Source organism: Colletotrichum higginsianum, chromosome 5 (genome assembly GCF_001672515.1).
Source record: "Colletotrichum higginsianum IMI 349063 chromosome 5, whole genome shotgun sequence".
NCBI classification, from domain to species: domain Eukaryota; kingdom Fungi; phylum Ascomycota; class Sordariomycetes; order Glomerellales; family Glomerellaceae; genus Colletotrichum; species Colletotrichum higginsianum.
This window is the reverse complement of record NC_030958.1, coordinates 1,490,223-1,512,972: the sequence shown is the minus strand read 5'-3', so window position 1 is coordinate 1,512,972 and position 22,750 is coordinate 1,490,223. Positions and strand designations below refer to the sequence as shown.

General features: G+C 54.2%; 7 protein-coding genes across 7 annotated transcripts; 4 read left to right on the top strand and 3 right to left on the bottom strand.

Moving 5' to 3' along the window:
• Window positions 1–312: 312 nt before the first annotated feature.
• Window positions 313–6,663, bottom strand: CH63R_07394 (helicase sen1; the record flags this gene model as incomplete). Its single annotated transcript, XM_018302369.1, has 3 exons — window positions 313–2,473; window positions 2,531–6,238; window positions 6,302–6,663. 3 exons carry the CDS (start codon window positions 6,661–6,663, stop codon window positions 313–315), a joined length of 6,231 nt encoding a protein of 2,076 aa, XP_018157147.1.
• Window positions 6,664–7,665: 1,002 nt separating this feature from the next.
• Window positions 7,666–8,002, top strand: CH63R_07393 (uncharacterized protein; the record flags this gene model as incomplete). The annotated part of the gene is made up of 2 exons (XM_018302368.1): window positions 7,666–7,712; window positions 7,798–8,002. The coding sequence occupies 2 exons, from the start codon at window positions 7,666–7,668 to the stop codon at window positions 8,000–8,002; spliced, it is 252 nt and encodes an 83-aa protein (XP_018157146.1).
• A 120-nt stretch (window positions 8,003–8,122) lies between these two features.
• Window positions 8,123–9,781, bottom strand: CH63R_07392 (HhH-GPD family base excision DNA repair protein; the record flags this gene model as incomplete). Its single annotated transcript, XM_018302367.1, has 1 exon — window positions 8,123–9,781. The coding sequence occupies one exon, from the start codon at window positions 9,779–9,781 to the stop codon at window positions 8,123–8,125; it is 1,659 nt and encodes a 552-aa protein (XP_018157145.1).
• A 2,907-nt stretch (window positions 9,782–12,688) lies between these two features.
• On the top strand, window positions 12,689–14,530 carry CH63R_07391 (C-5 cytosine-specific DNA methylase; the record flags this gene model as incomplete). Its single annotated transcript, XM_018302366.1, has 1 exon — window positions 12,689–14,530. One exon carries the CDS (start codon window positions 12,689–12,691, stop codon window positions 14,528–14,530), a length of 1,842 nt encoding a protein of 613 aa, XP_018157144.1.
• Window positions 14,531–14,893: 363 nt separating this feature from the next.
• CH63R_07390 (Pectinesterase) lies at window positions 14,894–16,238 on the bottom strand (the record flags this gene model as incomplete). The annotated part of the gene is made up of 2 exons (XM_018302365.1): window positions 14,894–15,309; window positions 15,410–16,238. 2 exons carry the CDS (start codon window positions 16,236–16,238, stop codon window positions 14,894–14,896), a joined length of 1,245 nt encoding a protein of 414 aa, XP_018157143.1.
• A 1,735-nt stretch (window positions 16,239–17,973) lies between these two features.
• Window positions 17,974–19,545, top strand: CH63R_07389 (Polygalacturonase; the record flags this gene model as incomplete). Its single annotated transcript, XM_018302364.1, has 4 exons — window positions 17,974–18,573; window positions 18,652–19,161; window positions 19,241–19,342; window positions 19,414–19,545. The coding sequence occupies 4 exons, from the start codon at window positions 17,974–17,976 to the stop codon at window positions 19,543–19,545; spliced, it is 1,344 nt and encodes a 447-aa protein (XP_018157142.1).
• Window positions 19,546–20,285: 740 nt separating this feature from the next.
• CH63R_07388 (Cytochrome P450) lies at window positions 20,286–22,063 on the top strand (the record flags this gene model as incomplete). Its single annotated transcript, XM_018302363.1, has 2 exons — window positions 20,286–20,744; window positions 20,819–22,063. 2 exons carry the CDS (start codon window positions 20,286–20,288, stop codon window positions 22,061–22,063), a joined length of 1,704 nt encoding a protein of 567 aa, XP_018157141.1.
• Between the last annotated feature and the right edge of the window lie 687 nt (window positions 22,064–22,750).

Genomic DNA, 22,750 nt, shown 5'->3' with positions numbered 1-22,750 from the left:
TTTCAGTGATGCAAACCCTTTTACCCTCCAAGCCAGGCCATGTATCAAATCTAATCTACAAAGTCAAAAAATCGTCGTGTTTTGAGTTGGCTCCCCTAACGTCTGGGTGGCTTCCTCTGAATGAACGGATCAGCCTTCGGCTTCTTCCTGTGGATGACAGGGCCATTCTGTCCATTCTGTCCCGGAGGCTGGTAACCACGTTAGTCGTGTGGAAAATTGAAGAATATAAATTGTAAAAGATGGCGAAGACAAACATGGCAAGGAAGATTGTTTTGAAAATGGTGCGCACTTACTCTTGGGGGCAGATTACGGTTATGTGGCAGAGAGGCGTTCCCAGACGGCATCCTGGCATCGACTGTCGGCTCCATCGCCGGCGGTCGTGCGGCTGGTGTCAGACCGAGGGCTACCATTGCAGACGGATCCTTGGCCTTCTTCGGCTCCTTCGGCGTGTGGTGGCTCATCGACTTGGGCCCCGTCGGGGGCGGTCTGTTCGACGGTCGATTCGGTTCCGTCGCCATCTGTACATGTCGTGTTAGGAGCTGAGGGGGAAACTTGTCTAACTACATCATTGCTTGCGCCGTGTTCACATACCCGCTTCGAGCCGCGCTGCCCTTCGGCGGTGGCATCGGACGCTCTCTTCTTGGACTCTAACTTCGGGGTTGATGACTGGATGATGGGGGGCCGATCAGAGCTGCGGGCGACGGCAGGCTGCACCTCGCCTTTCTCATTGATCCGCTCAATGCGGTTGTTGCCTTCCCAGGAACCCGGGCGCCGATCCGTGACTGTGTAGTTCGTCGGTGGTTGTTGAGGAGGCTGCGTTACCTTTCGGGATTGCGCTGCTGTGTACGAGACATCTTTCGTCTCAATCATATTGACACCATGTTGTTGCCCCACCATCTCGACGTCGGAGGCATCCTGCAGCACCTGTCTCGATAGCGGAGACGATGGCCTCATGACACTGGGCTTCCGCAGCATCGATATGACGTCTCCCTTCGTGTAGAGAGACCGTTGCTTCGCGTTAGTGATGAGCTTGTTCCAAAACTCACCCTGCACCAACGCTCTTGAATCGCCCAGAATCCACAGTGATGATTTGGCACGGGTCAGACCGACGTTCATACGCCTGATGTCCTTGACGAAACCAATGCCGCCGGTAGGATCGGCTCGAACGCAAGAGAAGATGATGATCTCGCACTCACGACCCTGGAAGGCATCCGTAGTGTTGAACTCGATGTCATCTGTGATGGCCTCTCCGAACTGACGGGAGAACTGCCACTTGAGCTCCTGCAGCTGGGCTTTGTATGGAGTGATGATGCCGATCTTGCCACGAATGTCGTAGTTCCGTCCAAAGTCTGCCTTGAACCGTTCGTAGAGCTGCATAGCAACTCTCAACTCTGCATGGTTCACCAACGAGCGGCCCTTGCTACCCTTCGACTGGGTACCCTCGACATCGAAGAATCGGTAAGGGCCGAGGAGAGCACTTGCGTGCCAGGGTTGGCGGCGCAGCGCGCTCATGTCCTCACCGTCAACGAGCTTGCCCTCGTAGAATTCTGTGCTGGGGAACAAGCTGATCTCGGGGTGCATCCGGTATTGGCGATCAAGAAGATGGACGTGGTCGGGGTGGTTCTGTTGCATTCGGACGAACAAACTTTGGTCGTAGCCAAATCTAGCGGCAGACTGAGAAAGCACTGTCGGGGGCAACTGCTTCGGATCACCGACGAGAATGCACTTGGTGCAACCGTACTTCAGGGGGATCAGGGCGCTGAGTTCCACACACTGCGCAGCCTCATCGATGATGACTGTCTCGAACTCGACATTGAGGTTCTTGAACATCTCGTGACCGCTTCCACTGAGAGTGGCGCAGAGAACTTGCGCACCGTCAAGGATCTCCTGTTGTATCTGCCGGCGGCGGATCTCGGCCTCACGACTGACAGTGTTGCCGCTCGCCTTGTCCTCGTCGATTTTGGCACCAATGTTGATCTGGGAACGCTTCAATTGATCGAAGTCCCGCTGCAGAGCCTGCGACAGGGTTCGGTCGCCGGCTGCACGGGCTGCATCCAGCCGGGGTCGAAGCTCGGCCAGGTCGTCTCTGATCTTGGCTGCTTGATTGTGCATCTTATCTCGTTCCTCCTTCGCCTTGCTTTGCGTGGTGTCGCCTTCGAGTCTCTTCTTGACCAGTTCGTCGAGTGTGACATCGCGGACGGCGGCATTGATGGCGTCGCTCCTACCCAGGCGAAGAACGTTGATCTTGTGGAACGAACCATTCATCGTCTTTACACCCTGTTTCAGACGCAACACGAGTTCGTCTACAGCGGCGTTACTGGGAGCGCAGACCAGAAGCTTCTTCGGCATGGCGTTCTGGCCTGCCTGGCCCACAAGCTTGGGTTTTATGGCTGTTCCGGGAGCTTGAATGTTGCCCGTGAGCAGCGAGCCGACCATGGCAACAATGGTCTTCGTCTTGCCCGTACCAGGAGGACTGTGAAGTGTTAACGTGAAAACCAGGAAGAGAGAGCATTTTTTTTGGCCTTCTTACCCCTGAATCAAAGTGAAGCCGTCGTTGTCCCTAGCACCCAGAATGGCTTTTGCTTGACCAGGATTCAACTGGTAGTTTTGCATGACGCCCTTGACAGCCTCGTCACCGTATTTCAGAATTGGCGAGGGTTCGGCTTTCAGGACTTCCAGCATGAGGTCGTAGTACTGTAAGCTCTCCAGAGCCGCGTACTCTCGCTCAATGGTCGTCATGTTGGTGATCTTGACGGCTTGGAGTTCAGAGCCGACGCCGAGAGCGTTGGCAGCAAGCAATGGATTATTCTTGCTGTTCAGGCGGTATGTTACTTCCAGCCTCTCCTTCTTGTATGTTGTCTTCCAGATCCGCGCCAACGCATGGGCCTCAGAGTCGTCCGTCAGGGGGCTGTTTCCTTTCGAAACCAGGACAATGTCGCCCTCTGACAGCATTCTTTCCTTACTTTCTGCGCTGGGGATGCTTGCAGTCACTTCAAGAAACTTGTCAACGTTCATGCGAGATGCAATCTTGAGGCCATAGGGCTTGGATGTCGTCTCATCTTTAGCAGTCACAAAAGATCTCCAGGCTTCCGAGATCAACAGGCCCAGGAACGTCTGCTTGTACTCCTGGGGCTGGGCGTATGTGCTTGCAACCCGTGTAATGGCCACGGAGCCCGAGGTCGATGGTGGGTCATTGCCCCCATGGAAGATGTCCCACTCCAAGATGGCTTGGTGAAGCTGGTCCATGGGCGGGATCAAGCGAGCACGCATATCCTTTGCTGAGCGCTGTACCTTTACCTTCTTGACCGGGCCACGCGTCTTCTCGAGCAGCGCCCGTTCACGGCGTCTCGTAGCTTCGTCAACGGCCTTCTGGCCCTGCTGCCCCTTATTGATGAGATTGTTGAGATCCTCATCGCCAGAGTCGTCTTCTTCTTCATCATCGCTGTCAACCAGGATCTGGCTCTTCTGCGGTGCAAGGTCCTTTCCAACAACACCGCTAAGACCCTTCAGCCCCGAGCCCTCGCCGACGTTGGCAGCATCTCGGAGAGCCTGCGCCTTCTTGACCATGTCGGCATCTCTCTTAGCCTTTTCCAACTTGGCCTTCTTGCGCGACTCGATGAGTGCATTCTTGGAGGCTTGGGAGACTACTGGCTCAAGCCTAGGCTTCGGGGGCGGCAATTTGGACACGCTTGACAGGGGAGAAGCCTTCTGGCGAGCCGCCATCTGGTCCAAGATAGAGCGTTTCTTGTCGACAGAACTGCTTAGCTCGAGAACATCCTCCTTGTTCGATCGGCCAATCTGGGAAGTGGAGGTCGATGAGCCGGATTTGGACCATGCGTCGATGAGGCTTTGCTTCTTTGGTTTCTCGGGTTTGGAGACCGGCTGGATCTGGATAATCTCCACATCATCGTCTTCGCCAAGAGCTTTGAGGAGTTCCGCTCGCTGCTGATCGTTGAGGTTGGTAGAGATGGGATACTTGCCGGTGGTCGACAGCTTGGTGCAGGAGTCTTGAACAAAGGCCTTCGGCTCATGCGGGATCTCAAGTTGGTTCTCACGGAGTCTCGTGAGTAGTTTGGCGACGACCTTAACAGTGACTTCCACCAAATAGAGATCCCTTAACCGAAGCATTCTCACGATACCAAGGAGGTGACGCTGAGGGTCCTTGAGAAGTTGCTGCATCTTAGACAGGTCTTGTGCCTGCGCCTGCACGCTGGTAGCCTGCAGTGCCGAGGCGAAAAGGCCGTCCTGAGCAAGCATGCCGTCGGCAAGCTCAATAACATCTCGGCAGAAGTCCTGCATCACGTTGATCTCTACTTGGTGGGACCAGCTGGCTGTGCACTGAAACGCAACCTCGATGTACCTCCAGTGAGCAACCCACCAGCCCGTGACAGCAATCTGCTCGCCATTTTCCAGGGTCCTGGACCTAAGGATTCCCGACGACAAATCGCTAAGAGCTTTGAGCACGTCCTTGGCGGTGTTGATGATGTACCGCGCCGGGCCCCACGCCACGTTGGATGGCTCCATGATTCTCCGTGTTGCGAAAATCATGGAGGACAGCGTGGTGCTGAGTTGCCGCTCAAGCAACACTGTGATTGCTTCTGACTTGGAAGGCTGTTCGGTGATGGACTTTATGAGCTCAGCACTTGCGCTGCTGATGTCGTCTTCGCCGTGAACAGTGAAAGCTATGATGGGACGAATGCTTTGGCCCATGAGACACAACTCATTGAGCTGCGGCGACGTGAATTCACACATGCGCTGCAAAACTCGCCCTAGTGCTTCTGCAACCTTGACAAACTGACCGTTGAAACTCTTCCTTGCCGGGGTCACGTTGGTGGGGTCTTTGCGTGAGCCACGAAATCTCTCTACGTTGATTAGAGGGGCCATGGCCATGAGCATCGTCTTTGCCAACAGGAGCTTGCCGGCGAAGAGGTTCTCTAGAAACCCGTCCCACAACTCTGCTGATTTGCGGGTGACCGCCGTCTGGATAGCCGCGTTTTCGTTTTTGCGGAGTTCGAGGTGCTCTTCGGAAGTGGCCCTAGAGTCCAGACTGAGGGCTGCACCGATGACGCTCATAGCTGCTTTGGGCACGCCAAGGGTGTGTTGCTCTTGGCTCTTGGTGTCTGCGGCATCGTTGATAATATCCTTGTACTTGTAGGTGACATTGAGGATCGAGTTGATATAAACGGACGCGGTGCTCGAGACGGCATTAACCGATGGGTCCAGGAATGACCGTAGAACATGGTCTAGAGCGTCTAGACCGGCTCGAACACATGCGGCTCTGCCTTGCTCGCCAATGCTTGCATCATGGATGACTTGCTCGAAAAGTAAATGAAGCAGCTGCTCGCAGGCGTCACTCTTTTGCTGACGCTTGAGGGACTGGATCCACGTGTTGATCCATGAAGTCGTGATGGACTCGACATCGTTGCCGCCATGGCCGTCGTCGTACGTAATGGCGAATGTCAAGGACTGGGCGAGCAGTTGCTTGAAAAGGCGCTGGGAAAGCAGTTGCTCAACGACGACGAATGGTCGCGCGTCGCCTATCGTGTCCCAGAAAGCCTGAGGAGACGTTTCCAGTAATACAGTCAATGCCTGGATGATGAGCAACAGGATTGCCTCCGACTCGCATTGCAGGTGGACGAAAAGGAGGTCGTAAACGCTTGGCTTGACTTCCATGCTCCGGAGGCCATGCAACAAGAGCTTCTCGTCCAGGGTCTTGATGATCCAGTTGACTGCTTTCCAGAAGCGCTCGATCTCTGGTAGGTCTGCCGGGTTCCTGGGATTGCGTTGAGCCACCGACTGGATCGCCTCCATCAGGTTGTCATGAACAGCCCAGGCGAATTGCGCCTCGGTCAGCGACTTCGGTCGCAGGCGTTCCCAGGACTTCTCGGCGAACTGAAGTCGTGTCTTGTCCTCTCCGAAAAGGAATTGGGTCATGGCGGGAAGTAAGACATTCTCACCCAGCTTCAATGGCTTCTTGCCCGAAAGACGGACGAAGACGAACTGAAAGAGGGTACGTTTGTCCGGCAAGCTGAGGTAGGCCATACAGCACAAGGCCTCATAGACGGTGAGAAGCACTGCGCCCTGGTCTTCGCCCAGGTCAGATCTTTGGAAGAGGCGACCTTCACTTTCGGCCTGCTCGATAATGTCCTTGGCCCATCGGAGACCCTTGTCAATTCGGTCAAAGTCGAATCGGTGAAGGCAGTTTTCGATTCCGGCAACGGCGTCTTCGGGCCATTTTCTACAATCCAGTCAGCACCAATCGTCCCTGTTGGCCGTAACGCTCGAGCGGGTTGGCACGTACTCGGAAAACACCTGGATGTACTTCTTCCGGTACATGTGCCAGTTCAGAACGCATTTGTCGCAGTTGTGGAGGTTAATAGCCACACGCGTGCCCCAATCGTCGAGCCAGATACCAGCTTTGTCCTTGCCATAGGCGAGTAGCAGACTGGTCCAGTAGACGGTGTCCAGCCGCTCCTTCCATTGTTGTACCCGCTCCTGCTTTTCAAGAGCTGTGATTGTTTCGCCGGCTGTGTTCAGATCTTCGTAGTCTTCAAAGTCATCCTCGTCGACCTTGGGGCAGAGAAGGTGATGTTGCGGAGGAATATGGGCGAACTTGCGGTAGCTCTCCTCGAGGATATCCTCGACCGGTTTTGATGATGACATTTTACTGCAGTGGAAGAACCCGTCAAGGCATGTCGTGTGAGTTTTGAAGGTTGCAGAGGTGCAGGATTAAATCGGCGGAGTTGCGTCACGAAGGAAGACGAGTTGAGAAGAGGAGCTTCGCCGATGTGGAGCCGTAGGAAAGATTCGTCGAGCCTGGTGAGAAAGAACACGATCGATGGGGATCGCCGACCGCAAGCTGCTCGCAATCAAGGAGACGAAGAGAAAGAGTGCGATTCACAAGAAGCAGCGTCGAGAAGACACGCACTATCCGTAGGGAGAGATCTGGGGAGGGTGGAAGCTTCGTCGTCGAGTCGAGAGAATGGATTGATTTCGCGGTGCTCGATCGCCGTCAATCGATACTGTGGGTGCGAGCAACGCAAAATCTAAATACTGGCCTCGCCAGCCAACGAAGAAGTAAGTAGCCTCCGCTTGGAGAAGCCGCGATGTTGAGGTGGAGGAAGGAAGGAAATGCCCACGATCGTTGGTTGTGGGTGTTTGATTGCTGGGGAAAGAGGCTGACGCCAATTGAAAGTGAAGGCAAGAAAGGGCGCTGCAAAAAGGGCACCAGTGACACGCGCCAGCCCAGCTGGGACGCGGCCAGGCGTAAAAATCCATTAAAGCGCATCAAGCCCGTGTCGACAGGGGGGGCATGTGGGTTCGGCTTTCCTATCTCAGGGCACCTCATTGATGCTGACGCCTTGCACACTGGGGGAATACTTTTGCTTGCGCTTCAATGACCACTTTTGGCACAGGCAGGTATTACTTGGAGAGACTTGGGCTGTTGGTGCACAGACCACATCTTAAATCACACTGCAGCTTCCATCTTTTTTTGACATCCTTTGATGCAAATCCAATCTTCATCTCGCATCTATTTTGATAACCACTTTCCCTTTCTACCTACTCTGGAAATCAAGAAACAGAGGCTTCGACCAATATACTTCTACTTCTTTTCTACTTGAAGCATAACAACAGGTATCTTAGCTTGTGGACCGGGAAAAAAGCATGTCCGGACAACTCAGCAAAGTCAACCCAGGATGTCACAATCAAGCGTCAGTCAATGCCTGCGAGAAAGCTGCAGCTCTTCTCCATTGTGCCCCGAGGAAGACCTGGTCATTTAATGCCGTTTCTGTCTAGAAGTTCTGCCAGCATACCCTATCTCCATCGCCGAGCCTCAGGATATCCCTGGTTCATGACTGCTTGGTTCTTCCTTCTCAACTACTCGTACAGCACTCTTTCAACCATCTGCTCAAGCGTCAGAAAATGTAAACAACGTACGCCGTTCTCCGAAATAATGATGACCGTCCCAAATACAAATGCCAAGTATGAAAAGCAAAGGTAGACCAGACCATCCATCTTTGAGTAGGTCTGTGTTCCCAGGTCCAGCGGGCCGATTTCTTCTTAGGTAGAGAAGAGGTTATGCGCAGTAGATTTACACTTCTGCGCCATTATCTCTGTTTGCTCACAATTGCTTGATAGTTATGTTTTGGACTTCGGCCAAATTGTCCATGCATGTCAGGCCTTCGCTCACCTCGCTTACAGACGTTTCTTCGCCTGCCTCTCCTGACTCCACGTCACTGGACTGCATCTCTGAGTCAGGGTCGTCGCTATCTTCTTCCTTATCAATCGTCGCTGGCGATGCATCCTCCTGGACAGTTTCACCAGAACCGACTGATACGTCTTGCGCTGCGCTTCTCTGCTTCTTGATGGAGACAGAGACAGCTTTTGCTGCCTTTGGCTTTCTCTCCTTCTTGGTGTATCGGTCCAGCAGATGCTCTAGTGGACAAACTGTCTTGTCCCACTCCGCAGTTCCCTTCGAGGTGTTGCCTTTGCAACGATGGCATCCACTCCCATGCTCAATGAAAAGCTGGTGCAGACCATACTTGAGATGATCCGGTACTCGAACATCGCAATGCATGTGGACGTAGGTCTCATTTTCCGTGCCGGGGACCCAGTACAGCCACTTGCACAAGCGGTGAACGTGCGTGTCTACGGCAAAGCTGGGCATCTGCAAGCAGAAAAGAAGGAGACAGGCAGCCGTCTTCACTCCGATCTGGGGATGTTTGGTGATTGCCAACATGGCTTCGTTCGCTGGCATGGCGCGAATATGGTCCAACGTGAGAACTCCAGCTTCGATCTTGCTCAGCTGGTGTTCTTTTTGGCCTGTCGTCATTTCTGCTGCGCCTGGCATTTCCGAAACCTCTCCTGTCTCTCTCTCCCTCAGGTACGCAGCTCTTCTGGCCTGGTTCTCCTCGTAAATCATGTCGAGACATCCTTTGATGGCTTCGTATTTCTTGTTCTGCAGCCCGCCCTTCTGAAGCGTCTTTATAACATCATCGGGGGCTGCCAAGCGTACTGCGCTCCAATCAATGCTGCCAGTCCTGATATCTTGGCAATTACCTTGGCCGAATCGAGCGATGATGTTTTCCACGACCTTGTTGGCACTCTCCCGCGTCACCGATTGACTGATGAGAGTTCTCATCATAGCATCAACCAGATCAGGCACTTCTCCACACCCAGCGACGGTAGTAGAAGGTGGCTGGATCTTGGCCGGAGGTTTGAAGCTGAGCGACGTGTACTTCTTGCGTTGTACGGTTGTTTTTTCCTCTGCGTTTTCTCCTCCGCTTTGTTTGTCTTCCTCCTGTCGAGCTTTCTGCTTTTCTTCGTACTCCTTGACCAGAATGTCGTAGACTGTTTGACATTCCTCCGCGGTGGGTCCGGACCAGTCAGGGAACGGAGTAGCTCCAGGCATCAGTCGGTACTTGTTTTCGGGCGTCATTTTGGGCATGCCCCGAGGTCTTGCCGCCTTCTTAAGCTCCTCCAGTGTCATTTTCTTTTTAGGTGCTGTGACGACACTCAGGCTGCTTGGCAACTCTTTCTGGTCATCATCTTCGAGTGTTGCCGGTAGCTGAACGGTACCGAGGCCGTGAGGGAGAACCACCATGTTGTCTTGTACGGGCGAAACGGAGTCTCGGGCTCTTTTCTTTGCGCGCTTGATCTGGCGTATCTCGTCATGGGCTTGAATGCTGTCTGCAGGTCTCTTGATTCCTGTATTGTCTGGCCCCTTAGGCGGGAGAACCGCCTCAGCAGCACGTCTGACGGCGCTACGGGTCTGGGGCATCGTTGCGAAGGGTATACGCAGGTGGTCGCTTCGATTAGATGGTACCAAGTCGGCTTGCTGACTTGTGTTGCTCGCTAGACTGTATGACTTTTGTCACTGATCTAGGCCCGATATTTGTCGACGAAAGGAGCCTGCTTATGTATTAGAGTCCCAACTCTGTATCCGTGCTTGCATTTCCCGCTGTAGTCACTTACACGAACGTCCAGCGCAATGGTCCCAAGCTCTGAAGAAGGGAGAGAAAGTGGGCAGAACACTTCAAAGTTTTGTTGGAACTGCCAATGTAGTGTCTGTGGCAGTGTTAGAAGAGCTAGAAGCCGCGAAAGGTAGGAGACAATATTGGTTGGGAAGGAGGTTGTGGGGCAACACTCCTCGTGCCAGCATTCTGACACCGGCTGCCATGCAAAGAACGCCTGCGCAACCTCAGGCAGCATACGACTTAATGAATACCAGGTGACAGCCTGAGGAATTCCAGAGGCAGCGTTTCTGAGGAGTTCAAATGGCTCCTAAATGAGATATACCAGGCAGGATGGAAGTGCTGGTTTTGGGGGGGGGGGGGGGGGGGGGGGGGAAGGTCTTGTCGCAAAGTAGTCGGAAAGAGGAACACTTACCTCGGGCGAGGAGGATTGGTTTCGGAAAGCTAAAGAGTGCCAAGTGACATCGGTTGAGGAGTGAGTAATGCCCCTGGGAATCTGAATGAGTGAAGTAAAAGTGACTGATGGTAGCTGGCTGGCTTTGGTGCGAATACAGTGAGAGCAGACCGAAGGGAAATGCATGAGCTTTATACCAGTTTCATTTTATGACCTGGAGCTGCAGTGATTCGATGCTAAATTGTTCCAGCTTTGATGCAAGGTGGAAAAAAGGTTGGATAGAAACAAGACCTAGGACGAGATGAAAGGCAAACTGTGTTCTTGAAAGCCTCAAGGCAAATGATGGACTGAGAGGGGCTTTAGGACACATGCAACAAACTCAATGAAAGCCTAGGCTCACTGTTGAGGGACTAGTAAAGAGATGATGTGTTGGACATCCTGAAATGAAATCACCACAGAAGGCTGTTTGTTCAGGCAGCATTCATTGCTTGAATAGGGCAGGAAATGCAGTTCGTGTGATCATAGACAAGAAAGACCTCCGTCTGGCTCCCGCTTAGGTTATGCTACTTATCATCATCAATAGCTGGGAACTAAACTGATAAATAATACTCCCCTGTAGCCTGTTGCTAAGTCTGGCCCTTATGTTGAATATGCCTATCAATGGCTTCTTTAATGTTTGTGCACCTAGCCGCTTTTGCTTATTAGATCTATGCGTCTTATCCGGATTTGCTTCTAGGCATTGTGGTGTACTGCACTCCATGTCAAGGCTTTCTATTTCTTACAATGCGAGGTCGAAGGAGTAAATGGACTCTAAGTTGTTACATTAACAAGTGATTATGTTTAGTCTAGGATATGAAAGCTGCAGACAAGGTATAACTGATAACTTTGCCTGTTCTTGTTTGTTCTTTTGTAGGTTCAAGGGACTTCACATTCTTCAGAGTTGCTTAGATGTGAGTGAAACTGGAACTTTGCAAGGTAGGCCACAAGCCCGGACAGAACTAGAGAGTCTTTACTACAACCTAAGTGGCAATGGGAAGACAAGAAGTTGCTTGCTTGGCTGTGTTAGGTGTTCAGGCAGGACTTTGGCAGGTGAGTTACTACCCTACCTTGCACCTCCCGTTCCGGCATGGAAAATTGAGGGCAACAGAGTGAAATTTAAGAGAAACAAATGTTGCTTGTTGGTTTTTTTTTTTGGGGGGGGGGGATAGGTTTGATGGAACTTAATCAAATAAAACTTGCCAGCTTACATTGATTGACAGGCCTGCCAAGTAACCAAGAGGAGAAGTAAAAGTGTGGCCCTCCTTCCCTCCTCAACTCACCTTGCCCATTTTACCCAGTTACTTAACACCAATTTGTTGCCTCTAGTCTAGGGATTCTTCAAAGTTTCTTCATCCTTCACCTCCAACACCTCCTCCCTCTTCTTTACGGATCGCCAACTCGTCACTCTTTCCCACTTTATGCAAACATTGCCCACCCCCTCTTTCAACCAGACTGCGTCTTACCTTCCCCGTCCACTGCAGGCAGAAGTTGTTTTCGTTACATTTTCAGTGATAATTGGTCTTCGGCCTGCAGGTTTTAGGTGGCCAAACGCTTGTCTCTCATATCGACTCCTCGAACCTTGAATCAAGAAGCAAGGCTTGCGCAAGGAACACGCCGATCTCTTGGCTATCACTGAACTATCACTGAAAACAAACAGCAAGAAATCTACTTCAAGTTGTGGTTACCTATCTTTCTCGTCAATTGTAGCGTTCAGTCCTTGCATCCTCCCTTGGTCAAGACGCACTGTTCCTTCCTGGAGTCGGTCCTGAGTGACTCTTTAAACCAGGCAACCAAGTAAGTAAATCCACGAGCTGACAATACTCTTTCTTTCATATTAACTTGGCCTAGGTCGAAAACTGGCTAGGCGTCCAAAATGCCAGCCTTTCAGCGTTCTGGGGGCAGTCCCCAAGACGCCATCGACCTTGAATGTGACGAGCCCGCGTTGTCAGAGAGAGATCGATGCGCTGCCGACTTTGAACGTCGGGTTCATGAGTATCAGCCTCAAAGCAGAAACAACTCGTTTCATACCGAGGCCAGTAGCATCGACGAGTTGAAGGATGAAGACATTGCCAGCGAAGAACTTGCAGACTTTATCGACCTCACCATTGACGACGATCCTGTTTTCGTTCGTTCGCGAAAGCGCCGCCTGAACACTGCGCCACTAGCCCCCGTACTCCAACATGAAAAGATCACGATTGACGGCAGCTTCGCGATTAAGCGGAACAAGCTCTTCGAACTAGATCCGGAACGCATCCCAAAATCAACTATCGAGAGTCACTTCATGCTGGTCACTGCGATTACCGAGAACCTCTGGACGCACGAGGTTACGATTCGAGGACTGCCTTTCACACGCTCTCGTACGCTGATGGCGAAGTTGCCTCGCAAACTGAACGAAATATTTGCGGTCTACGAGCTTGAGGAGGACGACAGCCGCGCCCCGGAGGATCAAGCATGCATCGAGGTCCCCATTTTTGCGCTTCTGAGGCCTCGAACTCTTCACCTCACCAACGCGCCCTACCCTCATCATCGATACGAAGCAAAAGCTTTCCACAGTCGCGAGGCAGTTGAGAACGAGGGCACACTGGTTTGCCGCTGGAAGTTTTACGTTCATTATCGCAACTCCAACAACAAGAGGGATCGCAAGGGACACCACTGGTCCCTTGAGCGAATCAGGGATCACGAGGTCATTCGAGACGAGTACAGAGTTCCGGAGGAGGACCTCAGAGAGAATTGGAGAGGACAGACAATTCGGGGTGGCTCCCGCATTCCCGAGGCACAAGGATCGGTCGCTGGATTCGCTGCGTACAAGCAGCAATACACAGTCTTCGACTCGTTCTGCGGTGCCGGTGGGTTCTCTCGTGGAGCAGAGCGCGCCGGACTCTACGTCGAGCATGCCATTGATCACTGGGAGAAGGCTTGCGGAACGTACCGTCTCAACTTTCCGAACACCAATCTCTTCGAGATGTCCATTGATGAGCTCATGCTGGCGTCAAAGGATACTCAGATGCGTACCGACATCCTGCACCTGTCTCCACCCTGTCAGACATGGTCGCCTGCGCACACCGTCGCGGGTGCTAACGACGAGGCGAATATTGCCTCTTTGTTTGCTTGCAGAAGCCTTGTCGAAAAGGTACGGCCTCGTATTTTCACCCTGGAACAGACTTTCGGCATTATGCAGGCCTGTCACGATCCGTTCTTCTGCTCTCTCGTGGGGGGATTCACGGAGCTCGGCTATTCGGTCACCTGGAAGATTGTCCATCTTCAGACTTGGGGTCTACCCCAAACCCGGAAAAGACTGATCATGATCGGGGCATGCCCGGGAGAGAAGCTCCCCCCTTTTCCATCCGCGACTCATTCGGAGACTGGCGCCGGTGGCTTGTCGAAGTATGTCACAATCCGCCAGGCACTGTCAAAGATCAATGCCACGTCGACCTATCATAATCCTGAGGAGGAAGTCAAGGACACACTGCCTGCCGGATCAGTCGTGAGCGACCCGGACCAGATCCTTCGCAGATGCGTGACCTGCTCGGGCGGTCAGAACATGCACTGGTCAAATAAGAGAGCCTACACAGTCCGCGAATTTGCCAGTCTTCAGGGGTTCCCGGTCTGGCACCAATTCGCCGACGCGCCCAAGTCAGCCTTGAAGAAACAGATCGGAAACGCCTTCCCGGCTTGCGTGGTGAGACTACTATGTGAACATCTGAAGAAACACCTCCTCGTCGAGGACGGTCTCGCCCCTGCGCAGGAGATGCGTAGCAGCATCGGCGGCCGGGAGTTGGTCTTCGTATCGGAAGGCCCGCGTCGCGAAGATCCGTCTGCTGCTCTCTCGCCGGGCGTCCCGGACCCGAGACGTTCACGGAATGACGCTATTATGTTGGACGACGATGTTGTGTTGAACGATGATCTTCAAATCAGTATTAAGTATGACCATGATTACGATGTCGAGATGAGTGACGTGTCTAGCGCACCAGCCACTCCTAACACGCCCAAAACACCAGTCACTCCCGAAACGCCATACACATGGCGGTCGCGGTCGCGCTCGAGAACCATGTCACTCAGAGGCACTCCCGAGCCTAGGTCAACTGGCGGCAGCAAGGATATGCCTATTGTCTTTGATGATTAGAGGAGTGTGCGCACACACAAACGCTTTTTGGGGAGGATGTCGACAATACCACAAGTCGTTCAAGGACACCCGGTCAATTTGGACCTTTTGGTATGACTACATGATGATATTGGAGGACTACATCGGAGAGGGACGACGGTATGATGAATGGATCAGCGGATGATCATGTTCTACTACGGAACATGGAGAGATTGGAGGCATGTTGTCTCCTTCAAAAAATGAATGGCTAACAATCGTCCAGACGGAAGAAGGATTAAATCATTACTTTTCCTGCCTGTCTAGACTCACACTACCTGTACTTTACTATGGTTCTTGCTGTTGCTCCTTAGTCCGGCGGCAGAGGTCTCTCGTACCCTGCAGACTTCACGCCGTCCTCAATACACTCTGATCGATCCACGAGACGAAGCCAAACGTGCCCTCAGCGGTCTGGAAGACGTCGACGGGGTTCCTGTAGGTCTTGACGGCGGCGGCGTCGAGGACCTTTGTGATGTTGCTAGCGGCCATCTGGGCGGGGGTCCATCCCGGGCCGCGGTCGTCGTAGACGGCCATGAAGGTGTAGTTATTGATGCGGTTGTCGGTGGCGCCCCATTGGATGTAGCCCTGGGGCTTGATGCTCGCGTCGAAGTAGGACTCCATGAAGATGGAGCGGTGCTGGGCGTTCCAGGGCCGGCCGAGGGGGCAGGCGCCGCGGATAGTCTGAGCGATGGAGGCGTTGGCGGCGATGGCCTGGGAGTCTGAGATGTAGACGCCGTACTTGTTGTCAAAGGTCGTGTTTGTGCCTGGGTCAGTGTCAGTGTCAGTGTCTGCTGTCGTCTCGGGGCTGGGTCGTCTGATCCCACGAGGAGGGAAAAGGAACGGAGGGGAGATGGGAGAGCATACCCTTCCAGGCGGTGATGCCGCCACCGCAGTTGCGCAAAGAGAGTGTGGAATTCTGAATGTAGGCGGTGCCGAAGCCGTAGAGAAAGTCGGTCTGGCCGGCGATGACGTTGTCGTAGAAGTAGGCGTTACCCAGTTTGCCGACGTAGAGGGTGTCCTGGTAGCTGTAGAGGCCGCACGAGTAGAAGCCGGCGTTGGCCCTGCTGACGCCGACGGCGTGAGCGGGCCCGTTGGAGAAGGGGTACTCGTCGTTGCGGAAGTCGATGTTGTAGGCGCGGAAGTCTGTGCAGCCGAAGGGAGTGTCCTCGGGCACGGGGAAGCCGGTGGGGCCGGAGCCGGTCAGGGTGGCGTTAAGATTGGGACCGACGGTCAACACGCTCGTGTAGGCGTTATCCGGGAAGGCGACGTTATGGTTGGCGGCGTTCCACCACACCTGGACCTCGTTGGCGTTGGAGGCGGTGGTGTCAGGGTTCACGTCCGAGTACAGGAGTCCCGAGGCTGGGTCGTCGGTCATGCCCAGCAGGGTCAAGGGCCCCGAGCGGGTGACGTTGAGCTGCTCGGTGTAGTTTCCGGGGGCGATGAGGATGAAGTAGGGGGTGGTGTTGTTGGGAAGGGAGGCGATGGCGGCCTGGATGGTGGTGAAGTTTGCGTGGCGCGAAGACTTGCTGACGAAGAGGGTGTTTGGGGGGCACCCGTCGAAGGGGTTGTTGCAAGTCTTCTTCTGGCATGCCGCGTATGTCGTGGCCGGGCCCGAAGGGACCGCGGCGGCGGCGAGAGATGACCAGGAGGCGAGGGCCCCGAAGAGGAGGGTAAGGGGCGTCGATGTCTTCATTGTGACACAGCTTCACTCGGGGGGGGGGGGGGGGGGGAAGCTATTCGGCCGAGTTGAAGAAGGCTAGAGCGATGCAGTTGGGGCTACATCGTGCTTGGTCTCCATGTATATATATATATATGTTAGGTGTGCGGGTGTGAGGGTGTGAGGGTGTCTGTCTGCCTGTCTCCCCACCGTTCATTGCTACCTGTTGTCGTCGTCGAGCCTTCTCTGACGGATGGCTGCGGGAAACGACTCATTCCCTGGGACAGCTTTTCCGGCATTCCCTGCTCGGGTATATGCTATCGGCATCGGCAGGAGCAACAAGACGGTGTGGGTCAACGTGAGGGTGGTGAGTGAAGCCCTGGGTATTGATGCCAGAATTGGGAGACTCGCAGCAGATTCAAACCCGTCAACGCGGGGTAAGGGGACGGAGATATTACCCCAGAATGAACCTCATCCTCGGTACAGATACAGACAGGATACAGTCAGACTACAGGATGACGACGGCACATGGGGAAGTGGATGTATATGCAGTACGGTCCACGGACGGCACGTTGAGAGGTCAGATTGGAACTTGGAAAAGGGGCGGGAGGTTGAAGCCCAGGAACACATGGAGGATGGTGGATGATGATGATGATGATGGCTGATGGTTGACAGGCAAGCTGGGGGGAAATGAGGGGGAAATGAGGAGCTTCGACCCCAACTTTACGGCTTCTGGGGCTCTGCAGATGGAAGAACTCGCGATGGCCAATTCCACGAACCACAGCACGAGCTGGAAGCGGTCATCCGCTGGACGAGCAGGCGTCCGGGTGGTGCGCTAACCACAAATGATACTGGTCGGGAACCAACAAGCCTTCGGAAACACGGCATTGGGGCAGCCAACCGGCTTGGCCTGGGGTCGCCCCCCCCCCCCACAATGGGCCGGGTACGCTACAGAGTAGTAGTTTGTGGAGGGGCCCAATCGGCCAATGGCCCTTAATTAGCGCTAGCCCACACTGTAATTGATGACCTGCAATTGACACTTATTGTCCACTCGTTTTCTTCATCCCATGTTATGTCTCTCTGGCCAGATCCTCCTCTTTCTCTCTGAGAAACATTTCCCCTGAACATCCGCCCAGGACACCATGTCCAACCCGCCACGAACGCGTCCCCCTCATGCCCGAATTTCCACTATTTCCCTCTTGCTAAGCTTTTCTCAGAAACGATGGAGGTAACCGCGCGAATTGTCGCAGGCATGGCCCCGGCACCCTCCATATATTCCGCAAAAGCTTGTCTTGTCTGTTTGTCCCGCATCCGTATTATTGAGGGCACGATGGGATGAATCGCGACTCGCTCTGATTCCTCCCTCATGTTAATGAAGTCTTGCCGTCTTGCCCGTCTGGTGCCTCTCCACCCCCCCCTATCGTCGTCCCCTTCATATGGACGGAAAAATTGCATCCCATGCTATGTGCCCTCCCTTGCTAGACTCCCCTCCCCCTCTTGGTGCCATGCTTCTCAGTGTCGGTGTCCAACTGTCGGTGCCATTGACGGTGGATACACCACGCACATCTCAACGCGCAGAGGGCCCTCTTGAGACCAGCCAGCGCATCTGCTATAAATCCTCCTCCTCGCAGGGTAGCAGATATCCAGTCTCAAAGCGGCATTGTACAGCTCGGCATCGCTTGGCAGTCACTTGGCGCAGAAAACCCCCCTACCGCAGCCAGCCACCTATACGGCGGAATAACACCACATTTACCCTCGTTCGACCCTCGTCATGGTTGCTCCGACCCTCCTCGGTGGCCTCTTCGCCGCCGCCGCCGCCGCCGCCCTTATTCCCCTTACCCACGCCGCAGGGACCTCGAGCGCCGCCCCCGAGCGCCCAGACATCAAGCCCGCACCCTTTCACCCGGGCCGCCCCTTCCCGGCCTCGGCCCCGAGAACCAAGACGTGCGCCGTTAAGGCCGGCGCCAACGGCAGCGATGACGCCACCGCCATCTTCCAGGCCTTCAAGAACTGCAACAACGGCGGCACCGTCGTCCTCGACTCCGTCTACAACGTCTGCTCGCCCCTCGACCTGACCTTTCTGAACGCCGTCGACGTCGCCATCACCGGCACCGTCAACTTTTGCGATGACATTGACCACTGGCTGCCTCGCACCTTTAAGTACACCTTCCAGCTGTCGTCGTCCATGTGGAAGTTTGGCGGCAAAGACGTCAACATCTATGGCAACGGTGTCGGCACGCTCAACGGAAACGGCCAGAAATGGTACGACCGATTCGCCTCCAACGCCACCCTCGAGAGGCCCATCTTGCTTGTCACCGATGGCCTGCACGGAGGCTCCATCACCGGCCTGAACATGGTCAACTCGCCTCAGGTAAAGAAGTCCTCCCTTACAGCCCTTAGAACCCCTGGGTCTTCATCCCGACGCTAGTTTCTGATGTTTTCCATGCAGTGGTTCAATCTCATCGCCAACAGCACCGACGTGCTCATCTCGGACATCACCATCAAGGTCGGCTCGACCTCCAAGAACCCGGCCAAGAACACGGACGGCTGGGACACGTACCGCTCCGACTCGGTCGTCATTCAAAATTCCCACATCGACAACGGCGACGACTGCGTCTCCTTCAAGCCCAACTCGACAAACATCGTCGTCCAGAACCTCGTCTGCAACGGCTCTCACGGCATCTCCGTCGGCTCCCTTGGCCAGTACGTCGGCACCTTTGACATCGTCGAGAACCTTTACGTCTACAACACTACCATGTCCAACGCCTCCGACGCTGCCCGCATCAAGGTCTGGCCCGGCATCGACACCCCCTTCCAGCCCTCGCTCTCGGGCGGCGGCGGCTCGGGCTATGTCAAGAACGTCACCTACGACGGCTTCCACCAGTCCAACAACGACAACGCCATCACCATTGACCAGTGCTACGGCCAGAAGAACCAGACCCTGTGCAACGAGTACCCGGTAAGCACACCTGAAACCACATCCCCCCGTTTGCAATCCATCGAACCCGCAAACTGACTCCTACTCTCCATCTTCCTAGTCCAACATGACTATTAGCGATATCTACTTCAAGAACTTTGACGGCACTGCCTCCTCCAAGAACGATCCTCGCGTCGGAACTCTCGTATGCAGCAGCCCCTCGGTAAGTCACTTTTTGTCTCCTCTACCTATCCCCAGACTCCGTAAACACACAAGCCACTAACACTGCGGCAGAAATGCGTCAACATCAACGCCTCCAAGATCAACATCAAGACCCCGAGCGGCAAGAACCCTCAATGGTTGTGCGTCAACCTGGACACCGGCCTCCTCGACATCAACTGCGTGACCAAGGTGACCAAGGGCTAGAGCGGGGTCGAGTAAACCGGAATGTAAATGTAGAGTATAAAAGCATTCTGTATATTGGTTCTCATATTGTACAACATGATCCTACCGCGCAAGTAACTGGTTAGACACTGTTCCGTTATGTCTCCCTCTCTGTTGCTGTTTATCTCCCACTATCGGATGACACTGCGAGGCACCAACTCTAGGACAAACCAAGCCGTACAGTGATAAATTTGGTCCGTCCGGAGGCCGGTACAGGTGGTATACCCTCTTAGACTTTGTCAGAGTGGGGAAGACGGATCATAACTCAGCGGTGTGCTATTTAACGATTATCGACTGCGTCGTCCCGTCCGATTTGATGATTAGATGCGTTGCCCGACTTCGAGCCAATTTCTGACGTCGGCATTCTTCATGACACCGTTTATCCACTCCCCGGACGGCCTGTACCCCACCACTGGTGCTCTCTTTCGGCATTGGAAAGGTTTGTTTCAGCGTCAATCGGAGATCGTCACTGTCCTGCGGAGTTGGGCGATTTTGTGTGTTGTCCGCTCCGTCGTTGACAGACATCAAAACTTGACATATTGTTCCGAGCCCTGAATGTCCAGTCACTCAACATAAGTGTTGCCGAGAGAGAGTATATGAGCCATCCTGCTATATATACTTGTTGTTGTACTACCCAGCTGTTCAAGCCTTCATCCAAAGAAAAAAACCACCACCTAGCTGATACGCTTGTCCCAAGCACCTATTCCCAAAGCACAGCCAACATGACGGAGCCAGTCTTCATCGCCGCAGTCGCTGCGGTAGTCGCCGTTCTTCTTCGTATCGCATATCTCCAGCTCCTGCCGAAACCGATCCCCGGGGTTCCGCACAACAAGGACTCTGCCGGGCGCCTTCTGGGGGACGCTCCGTATTTCAAGCAGTACGAGAAGGCAGCGCGTTTCCGAACCAGGTTCTTCTACGACCTCGTCTCGAAGCACAAATCCCCCCTCGCCCAGTTCTTCCCCGGGCCTTTTGCTCGTCCGTTCCTCGTCCTTGCGGACTACCGTGAGGCCCAGCGTCTGATGTCCAAGCAGAGCAAGGATCTGAGTCGGGGGTTCCTCAACAACGTCGTCTGGAGTTTCTTCCTGCCAAACCACTTCATCGCCATGGAGGACTCTCATCCGTCGTTCAAAAAGTCGAAGTTCCTCACAAAGGATTTAATGACCAACAACTTCCTGCATACGGTGAGATGTAGCCCTTGATTCCCTTTACGTAACCTCCTGTCTGTGAACATGTTTCTGACCTCCGGTTACTTCAGGTATCGGCTCCGGCCTCACACCAGGCCGTTTCGAACTTTGTCAAACTCTGGAAGCAAAAGGCCGCGATCGCCCAAGGGTTGCCTTTTGAAACCACGAGGGACCTTGAAGGCCTCACCTACGATATCATGATGACGGCCATCTTTGGGAAGGGAGAGGGAGAAGGCATGACGATGCAGCAGTCCCAGGCATTGCTGAACGACAAAATCAAAACAGACGGTACCGCAAAGGTCGCGTTGTTTCCGCCGGCCGCCGACCCCGAAATCCTCCAAGCCCACCACGACTTGAACGTCTCGATTACGGGGGCTTTCGGATCCCTATTTCCCAGAGTATTTTTCGTTTTCGAGAAATTCCGCCCACGCACGCGCCGGGCGCTTGCCACGAAGCGAGACTTGGTCCAGGCCGAGATCGGCCGCTCTGTCGCGCAGTTGACGGCGAATAGCCCGGGGGGGAAGCCGGGCAACCAACTCGCGTCGGCGGCAGACTATGTCATTTCCCGCGAGATAGCGGCAGCCGAGACCGAGGGACGCCTGCCCGTGTACGACAGCATGGAGTTAAACGATATGCTTTGGGGCTACTTTGGCGGCGGGCAGGATTCTACCCACAGCACGTTGTGCTTCACGGTAAAGTACCTCGGGATGCATCAGGGCGCCCAGTCTGAACTACGCCGCGCTCTCCGTCGAGCCCACCACGAAGCACACACTCGAGAGCCTACCGTCCAAGAGATCATCAGGACGCAGGTACCCTACCTAGATGCCTCCATCGAGGAAACTCTTCGCCTATGCAGTCCCGCCGGAGCCATCACGAAGGAAACGGCTTGCGATACGATAGTTTCCGGCCACGCCATCCCGAAGGGCACCCCGATAATGATCCTTCTCACGGGCCCGACGTTTACTCAGTCCGGGGCCCGGCCCCCGGAGAAGCTCTCGGAGGGCGGCGTCAGTGACTGGTCCTGCAGCGAGTACCCGGCCGAGGGCTTCCACCCGGAACGATGGCTGCAGAGCGACGCGAACGGGGATGTGAGGTACGACAACAACGCCGGGCCCTTTTTGAGTTTCAGCACCGGCCCAAGGGGATGCTGGGGAAAGCGGCTCGCGTATCTGGAGCTCAAGCTCATCGTGACGTTGCTGGTATGGAACTTTGAGTTCCTAAGATTGCCTGCCGAACTCGAGGACGATGGCTTGACGGAGGGGCTCTTTACAAAGCCCAAGTCGAGCCTGGTGAGTCTGAAGGCGATAACGGGATGATGAAAACCAAGCGAGCAAGAAAGCCCGGGATTGGACTGGTTGGTGGCCGAACACAATGTGGGACATACGATTCCATCAGTCGAGTAGATCCCGATACATAGTTGGCTTTACATAAAAACTTCTATAATCCTACCTTCGTACCTGGTTGTCTCTGGAAGCAAGAGCACTCTCAGTTTCGATGCAGTGCGTTGTGACTTGAAAGAGATGCTGGAAAACCCGAAAACCAACGAAGACGATCCCTGTTTTACTGAGAGGCGTGTACGCTGGTAACTGAAAATGGAGGTCGCGGGTGATAAACCAGAGACTTTGTATCGGTCTCGTCGGTGAGAGCACTAAATGCGTATAAGAGACACCTTCTTGGGGTTAGGCTTTTGGAAATGCTGTAATGAGTGTTTTCCGTTTATTGAAACAGAGTTGCTCCTCCAAGACAATTGAGAAAACCACAACTACCCGAGTACCTAAATGAAGCCGGCATACACTACCTGCCCAGATAGTTGGTTGGCTTTGGTGCTTCGGGTACAGGGGTCTGTCTCCCCCCACCCCCCCACGCCGCCCCTCGTTTCCCTATTGCGCCCCCCCAGGGGTGCCGGTAAGGCACGACCACCGATAACGTACACGCATAGCGAGTCGGCCAACATAGCGAGCCGGCCACTCCTTATCGCTAGAAAAAGCCCCTTTTCTAACTAT